At 45.5% G+C, this 10,851-nt stretch overlaps 1 protein-coding gene across 1 annotated transcript in view; it reads right to left on the bottom strand.

Moving 5' to 3' along the window:
• AIM1 (absent in melanoma 1) overlaps positions 1-5,259 on the bottom strand; it is a 44,308-nt gene extending 39,049 nt beyond the window's left edge. Inside the window, exon 1 of the mRNA XM_012723363.1 lies at positions 4,331-5,259. Coding sequence (XP_012578817.1) covers positions 4,331-5,025 — 695 coding nt within the window. The 5' untranslated portion in view covers positions 5,026-5,259. The remainder of the gene's footprint in view (positions 1-4,330) is intronic.
• Positions 5,260-10,851: the final 5,592 nt, after the last annotated feature.

Here is a 10,851-nt window from a genome sequence, read left to right as displayed (position 1 = left end):
TTTTTTTTTTTAAATGAAACTTTTAAAATAATCTAAATGCATTGCAAACTCTTTTAATGGATGTTTTGCTTGTATATGAGACAATTATATAGATAGCTAAGAAAGTCTAGAGGTGGGAGGTTAGCAAGTTTATTAAGCAATAAATATGTATGCACATTACTTGCCACTGAAGTTGCACATCGCAGAACCTGGAGAATATTAGAACACATTTAAATGTTTAAAGCCTCCTACATTTACATATATTATGGTTTCCCCAGAAATTAGTTGTGTTTATTTTATAATATTTTTTACATTATTTAACAAGGTTAAATTATTAAAGTCACTAAAGACTTTGTAAGTTTTCTTAAAGCCTGCAAAAATCCATCAGCTGGACATACTGCAATTTACTTATCAAGTACTCATTACTTGAGCACAGAGTCTCCCCTCTCTTCCATTTTCTGGGTACAGTTACCCCTAATAAATCTTTGAATGTATGAAACAAGGAGCAACAGAGACAAAGTGTTCTCTTTGGTATTAGCTGATTTTGGTACTGGCTCATATAATAATTATCTTTGTGAATTGCTTCAGAAGTTACTTTATCTCTCTAAGGTCTCAGTTTAGTTTTTTGTTTGTTTGTTTTTTAATTAGAAAAGAAAGAAAACTAGCTCAGAGTTGATTTCCCACTCCCCAAGTCAGAACTGAAGGAATCTTGAGAGTCCTCTTCAAGGGCTGAGTGGGGGACAGTAGACCCTAAGGATGGGGTACTGGTCAGACATCTTCCTTTCAACCAGAATTTTGTCACTTATCTCATATATCACTTCTACCTAAGCTTTACCAAGTTAAAAACAAGCAATCAAAACCCAAAAATGTCTAAACCATTGGTCTAGCGGTTTATGAAATGGGAGAGAAAAATACTAACCACTAACATGCACTGATTGCCACGCACTTGAGAAAGGCACTTTAGGGCTTAGTACACTCTTTTACAATGAGGCCACTGAGGCCCAGAGGTGATAAGTTGCCTGAGGTCACACAGCTAGTGACAGAGCCCAGGGTCTGAGGACACACTGGGGTTTCAGATGTCATGCTCTATTGCTCCCACCTTGAGACCCTGCCTGTTCTGTCCCCCAATAATCCATGATTGGGGAACAACGTAAGGTAAGCTTTCTCTTTTTTCAGGAACGGCTAGGATTCTGCCTAGGGACTACGTGCTCCCCTCTGTGAAGGAATACAGAGTTAAGAAAGGCAGGAATCACAGAACTTATAATCTTTGCTATAAGAATCAGTCCAAAGAAAGATGCCCTTTTATTGTTAAGCATACTCTTGATAAACGTCATATTAAGTCAATTCATGCTCAGTTGATAGCACCTTTAGACTTTGTAGAAATGTGTTGTCCTTGGTTCCTTGGAGACAGGAACTTAAATACAAAAACTTAGGAAAAAGTGGGAAAAGAGATTAGGCTATATTGCTCCCACCTTGAGACCCTGCCTGTTCTGCCCCCAAATAATCCATGATTGGGGAACAAAGAGTCTCCAACAATGCTCCTGATCCCACCACATTCTCATCCCTGAAGAGAGTCAGACTAGACTAGCCTCGATGACCTCCTCTAGGTCCTTCCACCTTTACAACTCAAAGTATTCAGTGAATTATCAGGAAGCCTACAAGATAAAATATCACACTTTTGAGGCCACCCAGTTCATAAGAACACAAAAGTGAGCAGAATTAAAACCTGCTGTCAGGACCAGCATGGACCCAATGGCCTGCAGAAAGGCTGGACCAGAGGAACCTCTCAAAGAAAAGACAGACTGGGTGAGACACCTTATCCTTCTGGATATAATGAGAAGATAGGTGATGTGAGATGTTCTTCCTAAGAACAGCATTTTCTTAGGAAGGCATTGCTTTTCCCCAAATCTCCATAAGCTATAGAGCCCCCTCATTGTAGACCTATAGGAAGGCATTGCTTTTCCCCAAATCTCCATAAGCTATAGAGCCCCCTCATTGTAGACCTATAGCTTACATTTAAAAGCAAAATTAACTCCCATGGTTAATTTTTATTAGAAATAAAGCTTAAATATGCTATAGTTAATGAGGCTATTGTACCAATACCAGGGAATACACATCTTAAATTCTCACTGACCAGCTCAAGGAACAGTCAAACATCAAAGAGTACCTTATGATGTAAATGGAAAATACCACAGGTTAGCCAACAAGCTACCTTAAGGTCGGGAAACACACATCTGCACATTAAAGATTTGCACCAAGATCAAAATACATTTTACAACCAAACTTTCTGTGCTATTAAGTTTGCTACCAGGAGTCACTACAATTAACCTAGTTCAAACTGATTAAAAGGCAGGCTCCTGTAATTCATGTTGTAATGCCTTCATTATAATACGAGATGGGAAAATAATCTGGAGTCCAAAAAGCTATGGCTATGAGAGGAAAATTCTCATTTTAAACTTGCCATGTTATAAAACTCAACATTCAACACTTGATAAAGAACTGAAGACATTATTTTTCTAACAGTATCAAGTAACATGTTGCCTCAGTTATTATTTTTCAGGGAATATAAAATAGTTTTAACCAAAACTCCAGACTCAAATTGTTTTTAAAAGATAATCTGAGTCACAACTTTACTTGAAATACAAGTTCTGTAAAAAAAAAAAAAAAGCATCCGTCAAATAGAAATCACTTGCCATTCAATTGTTTGCCAATTCACCAAGTACACAGCCGGTGATAGAAAACAATTAAGTAAACTCAATGGCTGGCAAAGGAAAGACTTCAGGTGGAAAATATCAGTATTGAGAAAAAGACGTTTGTTTTAGTTCTGCTATAGGAAACAGCTCATGAAGAATTTCATTGTAAGCTTCTCTTCCTAGGGTTTGTTTACTCCACTCTCAACAGTGTGACATTTCTGGTTTTACCACTAGTATATTCCCATTGGAAGACAGGTGATGGCCCTTAATCAGGTACACAGCAACGTTTCTAAGACTCACACTTGGGATATTTGCATGTTCAGTCACACAGCCTTCTACAAATAATAGGCATCATTCACTCACGTTATGTCTCCAACACTACCGTTACAGAATAAATAGCTGACTCTATCAAAGGTTTCCTGGTTGGCAGCTGGTGAGGTAGCTCAAATTATTCATTAAGCATATTTTTCTCTCAAGTGTTTACCAAGCAGACCTCCTACTACTGTAAGGCTTACTAATTCAATTCAAGGAGCCAGAACAAAACCATTCCGTTTAAGAATGACAATGCTATAAAAACCCAGCTCTTAATAAATGTGTGGATGTGGGAAACACCTTAGCAGTTTAGACATAAACATTTCTCACGTGCCCACGAGGGGAGGGGTACTGAGGATGTTGGAAGGGGGAGGATTTTAGTTTACTGAATGCCTCCCCATCCTGTCCACCTGTACAAATCACATTTATAATCACATCCTGTCGATTCCAAAAATCCAAAAGTGATTTTGTCCTCCTTTACACCTCCCCAGCCTTCACAGACAGAACGTCCACTGGGCGTTTATGCAGACAATCCCTCTTACTGCTCAATGAGTTGTCCGCACTCTGTGTGCCAAGCCCAGGTCATAAACTTTTCAAAGGTAATATATGAATCATAGTGTGGGGTTTTCTCCGCCCCCCGCCCCCCAACGGTTCTAGCAGCAAACCATTCTCAAAGGTGCTCAACAAGTATCTGAAAGACCAGTAAACAAGTATTGAGTAGTTGTTGAGCTAGACTCTTCTAACGTGTCCTTGTATTTAGCAAGTAGTCTCCCAGAAGCAACATCGACCTCCCTTCATTTCAATAACTGAAAACTACGTTTCAACCTGGGCACAAAAACATCACCAGACTTCCAAATATTTAGAAAGTGAAGCAACCAAGATACTCTTTATATTTTTAAGATTTAAGACAATAATGCTCTTAAGTTTCGGAAAAGTTCTGCGAACTTGAATGTAAAGCTGGGTCACAGTGAACATATTAGTGTTTGTTCCATGTTTTCACATTAACTTGCCTGTGTTCTAAGAATTAACAGGAGTGCTGGTGTACATTTGGAACAAAGACTAGAATTAGCTCCTGTCAGGCCATGCCTCCTTCTGTTAGGGTAAACAAAGAGTCTTCTGAGGAGATGTTTCATTTTCACTGAATTCGCCCTTACATCAAACTAGAATTAATGAACGAGGCGGCTCTGGAGTGGGTCCTCTTTTCCAGCCTCCCACTAGCCCTTTGCAAAGTTAACGTCACCGCCAGTCCCCCAGCGGAGGCAAAGACTGGAGCCCGCCAGCCCCAGGGCCTCCCGGCTCACGGGTGGACCCCGCGGCTCGGCGCACCCCATTCCCCAGTTACTTACAGGGTCACTTTGGTGGTCACGGTCGACCTGCCCGCGCCGAAGTGGTTCCTGGGCTTGAGGCCTTCAGGATCAGAACCTCCCGCCGGTCTGCCCAACTCTTTGCTTCGGCCTCCTTCTCCCCGGCCGTCGAAGTGATTGGGAAGGGGGCCCCTCTTGTGCTCCGGCTTGATCTCCGGCAGGAGCGAGCTGCTCTTGACCGTCAGCTCGCGCGGGATGACCCGCGCTGCCTCCTCCCCGCTCTCCCCGGCGCCTCCCTTGGCTGCAGGCCCAGGGTCCGGCCCCGGCACCTTCTTGGGTGGGGACTCCTTAGCGGGAATCCGCGGGCTGCTGGCGGGCGGGGTGAGCAAGGCCTCCGGGACGCGGCTCTTGCCCCTCCTCTTGGTAGGGGACGAAGTCGGCGGCGGCTGTTTGCTCCGGTCCGGCTCCGCGCGGAGCTGCCCTTTGGGGCTAGGGCTGGACTTAGGCTCCGGACTCCCGGCGGAGGTAACGCCCCCGTCGGGCGCCGCGCGCGGAGCTTTCGCTGTCTTTTCCGCAGAGGCAGTCTCGGCGACCGCGTTTGAAGCCACCTCGTCGTCGAAAACAGCGTCATCCTTTGCGGTGTGGTCCGGCAGCGACGGGTCTGCCCCCGGGGAGTCGGTGGACTTGTGCGACTTCCTCCGCCTCCCCGACCTGCGGCCGCTCGACCTCTTCTCCATGTCGTCGGAATCGCTACAATCTTCCGCCCCGGGCGCAGTCACCACCGACTCGTCCACCTGCGCTACTTCCGTCTTGCTCAGGTAGATGTCTAAAGTTAATACCGTGGCGGGAGGGGCGCGCTCGCCGGGCCGGGAGTCTCGCCCGCGGGGCCCGGCTGTGCCGTTTGCTCGCGCAGAGCCCGCCCAGTTCTCTACTCCCGGAGCCCCAGGGTCACCTGGCAGAACAGATGCGTCCTCTGGGGCCTGGCCGCACGCGTCTGGAGGCTCCACCGAGCCCGCTCCTGCACCCAAGTGAGGGGCTCCGTCTGCAGCCTCGCCCAGTCCTCCCACCGGCCGCTCTTGGGCGGGCGATCCGGGCACGCCCCCGGCCCCCTGGGCTGGCTCCCGTTCTTCACCCGCGCCCGGCGAGGCGTCCTCCCCCGGACTGAGGGCTGGCCTCACTGCGTTCTCTTGCCCGGAGGAATTCTCCAGTGAGGAATGCAGCTGCTTGGCAGCGGTGGTGGCATCTGGGAAAGTCTCTCCCTCCGCCTCAAGAGGTTCTAATTGGGGTGAATCACTTTCATGGCACTGTTGTACCGCCGCCGCTGCAGGGCTCTTAGCGCCGGGTGGCAGCTGGACATCAGGGAGGGCTGCCTGGAAGCAGCTCTCCGAGTGCTGGCCCTCGAGTTCCTCGCACTCCTGGGGCTGCTTCGGGGGGGCGCTTTCCTCGCACGTGTCTGTTTGCTTTGGTGAGCTGCCCTGAGATTTATTCTTGTTCTCTCTTTCAGGGAGTTTGGACGAGGTTACGTCTTTGGGAGAGGCTGCTTTAGCATTTGAGCTGATGGGGTTCTCCCTGGCATTCCTTCTCCTTCCTGCCGTAAACAGATTGCCGAGTTTCCCCAAAACTGGTTTCCTTCTGTTCTCTTCTGGAGGTTGTGCTCTGGACTGGAAAAAAAAAATCAAGAAAATGTGGTATTTAGTAGTATGTACAATACAGAAATACAAACCAAAATAAAAGCAAGGTTTCTCATTGAAAATGAGCGTTCGTGTTTTTGTTACACTCATTCCAGCAAAATAAACGGATTTTACTTTCTTTTTTTCCATCTCAATTGTAATCCCCGCGGGTTTCCCATCACCAAGGTTTTTACTTTCTTTAACATCTATGTTTGGAGGAATTCGATTACTGCCTTTACAATTATCGAGAAAACAGTCGGAAGGTTCAAATAAACAATCCCCAAGCCTCTGGGTCCTGCTTTTGGTTATCTCCTTCCCTCAATAAAGATGCAATTTCAAAGCAGCCACACACAGAACTATAGGACAGCAGTGAACCAAGTATTCTGAGCGGCATTTTTTCCCCTGAAATGTGGCTCTTACTTTTTGTAAGGGGGAAAGTGGGCGAGGAAACGCAGCATCCCCCAGAACCTGAGTTCAAAAGAATTGCAAACAAAAACACTTAAGAGGCTACGCACCTGGGCCCCGCCCTTAAGTCTAAGCGGAGGTGCGCGGCGGGCGAGCCTGCTTTCCGCCAATGGGAGAGGCTCGTGGATATTCAAACGCCCACGGGTCCCCACCCCGCGGAGCGCGTCGAGCCCGCGCGGAGCACTGGGGTTTTTCCCGCTACTAGTGCCCAGGAATGTCAATACCTGCGTAGTCGGCCGGAGAGCGGACGTGGTGGTCGCCGCCCTCGCGACCTCTCTAAGGGTCTGGGAGGAATTCGGCCGCCCTCGCGACCTCTGCCCGGAGCCCAGTCTTTCGCCACGCCGCCGAGCGCCCGCGCGCACGAGCCGGAGCCCCAGGTGCCTCCTCGCCCACCAGAGGGTGCCCGGGCCGCCTGCGATCAGCCGCACGGGCTCAGAGAAAAAGAAAAAACCTGTGCTAACAACGCCCAGAGCCAAACGGTAGCACCTGGTGCCAAAGCCGGAAGCTGCAGGGCGCTGGGAGCTATTGATAAAAGAAACGCTGCAGCGCGCAGGGCTCAGCTCTGCCAGGGAGGGAGTAGGAGAGCGGCCGCGGGCGGGGCTGGAAGTGGGGAGGCACCTCGAGGGAAGGGAGGGGGTGTGGCGCTGGGCCCCAGTCTGGGCTCCCTGCGGTGGGAAGCGTTTTCCGGTAGTGACTTCGTCGACGCTAAGCCCACCTTGTGTCTGCACTAACTGAAATGACTTTCTACTGAAACCCCGGGGAGCTAGCCTGAGTTCCACCACTCCTGCCAGGTGATCCTTCGGGATTTTTGTAACATTGACTGTTTACTGGAAGATTCCAGTCACCATATTTCATGAGTTATCTGCAGCCAGTAGACTTTGGCAATGATGGGAAACAGGACAGATAATGAGAGAGCCTGGAAGTAGCGTCAATTAGCATTTATTCAAACAGTGCTGACACTTGCAGATGTAATCCTGCGCCCAGTTTACTGAGGAAGAGACAACACTTGCATTGGAGCAGGGACAGTAAAGTCTGTTTCAAATCCTAGTTCATAGTTTCCAACCTGTGCTCCTTTGACTCAGCTCCAAAGACCCATTTTAGACTTGGAGGTGCAGAGGTCACCCCAGAGCTGAAGTCAGCTCCAGTAGATTCAGGCTGCATCCCACCTCTTGCCCCTAAGCGTCTCTTGAGGATTTGCTCCAGAGTTTGATTTACTAACAACTCCCGAGGTAATTCTCCTGGGTGGAGAAGCACCTGGTGGAAGCCTTGGCAGGAGATAGCTGCTGCATGAGGAGCTAGATTAATGTGGCAGACACGGACAGCTTTTGTGCCACAATTTGATCAGATTTTGATTAATTCAGTTCTTCAAAGGTTATATAAATAATATTGAATGTAAATACACAGATAATTTTAAAATGCATTAAAATATTCCAACTTCTTAAGGAATGTATCTGGAATCTGACTAGGTCAAAGGTACTACACGATTTTTAGGCATAATAACTCATGCTTATTGAGCCCACCTTATGCAAGAGACAGATTCTATCTAATCCTCCTAACAGCCCTTAAGGTAGATAGCCTTTTTATGCCCATTTACTAAGGTTGCTTATCCCTACCCAAGGTTGTACAGCCAGTAAATTCTTTGTAATGCTGGAGATAAAGCTGTTTCTGTGCCTGGACAAGCCTTCAAACATATCCTGAAGAAACAGCCCAGAAAATAGGTTTGTTTGAATGTATTGGCTCAATTCCATTCCATGTCAAAACACTAAGTATATAGTTTTGTTCTGCCAATGATGTTGCAATCCGTTTTTCCCATGCCATTGAAAGATGCCTGATCAGCATCCTCTTTGCTCTGTATGGATCTTCTGTAACTTTTAGCTATAACTGCTTCTTTTGAAACTGATTGTTCTTTGTAACTTGGCCCCATTAGCCACTTGACTCCCATTCTCACAAAGAGGCAACCAGACTGCGTGGCTTGTTGAATTTTCTAGAATTCCAGAGTTCAGTTTGTTTATGCATGGATGTTCGTAACAACTTCATAATCGTCAAAATTTGGAAACAAATTTTGAATGGTTAAATTATGGCACACCCAAAAAAAGAATACTATGCAACAATGAAAAAGGGCCAGCCTTCTCTAATGTGACAACATGGAATGAGTGACAAAAACAGTATGCTAAATGGAAGAAATGAAACTCAAAAGGTAATATACTGTATAGGTCCACTTATAAGAGAATGCAAATCTAATCTAATCACAGAAAGTCAATCAGTGTTTGCCTGAGAGCAGGGGGTTTAGGTGCAACTGAAATGAGGCACAAAGGAACTATAGAGATAATGGTAATGTTCTATATCTTGAATATGCTGATAGTTATGCATGTATACATATATTTAAACTACTCAAACCACACTTAAAATGGTACTCTATATATGTGTGTGTGTAGAAATATATGTATATATATATTTATATATCTTAATAAAATTTATTTTAGAATAAATCTTTTCCTTAGGAGTCCAGCTGGATTAGGTGCACATTTCATAATTCTTAGTAAACTTCCTCAAGTGATTTCCAAGATAGGGTTCTCCCTGTGGGCCAAGTTCCTATGCATCTCCAGCAACACAGTTCTGTGCAAGATTCTCTAAGCAGGGTTCAGAGTACTCTGCCCCTCCTTCACATCTTTTGGGGGAACCCTACTCCTTAAAACAGCACACATTTCCTTTTCAACCAGGAATAATTTCCATATAAGTACGCGCGCTAACTGATTGCACCCCTGGAGCTCCGGCTCAGCCAGGAATAATTTCCTTCCAGGATTCATAGAGGAAGAATGAGAATGGCAGATGCCGGGTAGAAAACTAGATGGCCTTGCAGTTGTCCGAGAGGACCAATAGCCACCTACTTGTAGGGAAGTCCTAACCTGAAGATGAAGGGGGCCACAAGCACAATACCAACTCCAAAATCTATTGGGATTTTTTTTGCAGAGGCCATGAGAACACTTCAGTTTCTCCTGCTCCCCCAGGCTTTCCTCTGGGCAAGGGCAGGACTCTCAGTATTGTCAGTTAGTCTCCTGCCACAGCAGAGCCATGCAATCCCAGGACCCCCTTTGTAGTTAGCTCTTTACCATTACTTTCTGCCAACCCTACTTAAGGCATCCTGCAAACTCACAGCATGGAACCTACACTTGGCTTCCTCCTGACACCCATGTCCACTGGGTGAGTGCCATCTGCAACAGTCTCTTACAGATAATCCAAGGATTGTATGCTCGAACCTTTTAGACTGCTCCTACAGTCTAAGAATACATGTGACTCATTAGGGAAGTGTGTTAGCAAAACCATATTCCAGCAGCATGGAGAGCCCCAGGCATTGCTGGCTGCAGGGCTGTTCTGTGGTCTTAACCATCTTGGTGTAACAAAACCTGCTATCAGCAGTTGCCACTTAGTGAAAGTTATCTTGTGCTCAGATATACCATTTCAGAGGTCTTCTCCGGAACTAGTGAGGAGCCAAAGCTCAAGAAATGAGGATAAACTGCTCACAAACTACCAAATTATTAATAACCAAATGTTTGTATGTACAGGCAAAATAATGAGCTAGCTGACTTTGTTTTCCAGATTTCCTATTGAAGTTATTACTTTAGAAGTACTTCACCTGAAATCATGTTTGAAGGTAGAAGGAAAGATGTTGATTATATTCCTTGAAAATGCAACTAATATACTGTATAAAATTATGCCTTTCATGTTGCATAAGAGGACACAGTCCTCTTAACAGAAGGAAAAATGTCCTGCCTGTCTTCCCAATACCTAGTGCTGGGACTTAGAGTTAGTAGTGGATATAAGGCATTTGCTGTACTGAAGAATCAGTAACACCCCTCTCTTCTCCTTCCCTAGAGGGAGTTACCAACATTCTTGGAGATAACTAAAAACATGATTGTGATCAAACAAAATGAAAACAGCATGCAATCTTTTGTGTGTAAGACAGTGTGGTCAAGAATTTGTAGCTCTTTTCTGTTTTTGGTGATGCAGCTGCTGGCACTCAGACTTCTGCTGGCTCCCAGCCCAAATCTGACTCAAGAAAGCAGATCAAGTTCTTTTTACATGTACTCGCCTGTGCATCCTTCTAAAATGTGCTCATGGAGCTACAGAAGTAAGATCTATATTGCTCTAATAAAAACAACTCTAATTTTTAAAAATACTTGTGATTCCCTAAAAGCTTACTTTACTGATTTCTGAAATTTACATTAGCTCCTTACCTCCAATTCACCCATGATGAGGAAGGAGTCCAGTGGACATACTTACACATGATATGATTGCTCTTATCACTTTGATAATATCTTAGGTGCACAACATATGTATATGTGTGTTTGCACTGGTAAGGAACTTTTCTTGAGAATATATTTTTAAAAATAGCTTTACTTATGTGACTTTAAAAATACAGGAATTTGG

This window comes from Condylura cristata, unplaced genomic scaffold (genome assembly GCF_000260355.1).
Source record: "Condylura cristata isolate star-nosed mole 26May11 unplaced genomic scaffold, ConCri1.0 scaffold00001, whole genome shotgun sequence".
NCBI classification, from domain to species: Eukaryota; Metazoa; Chordata; class Mammalia; order Eulipotyphla; family Talpidae; genus Condylura; species Condylura cristata.
This window is presented reverse-complemented; position numbering and strand designations above follow the sequence as displayed.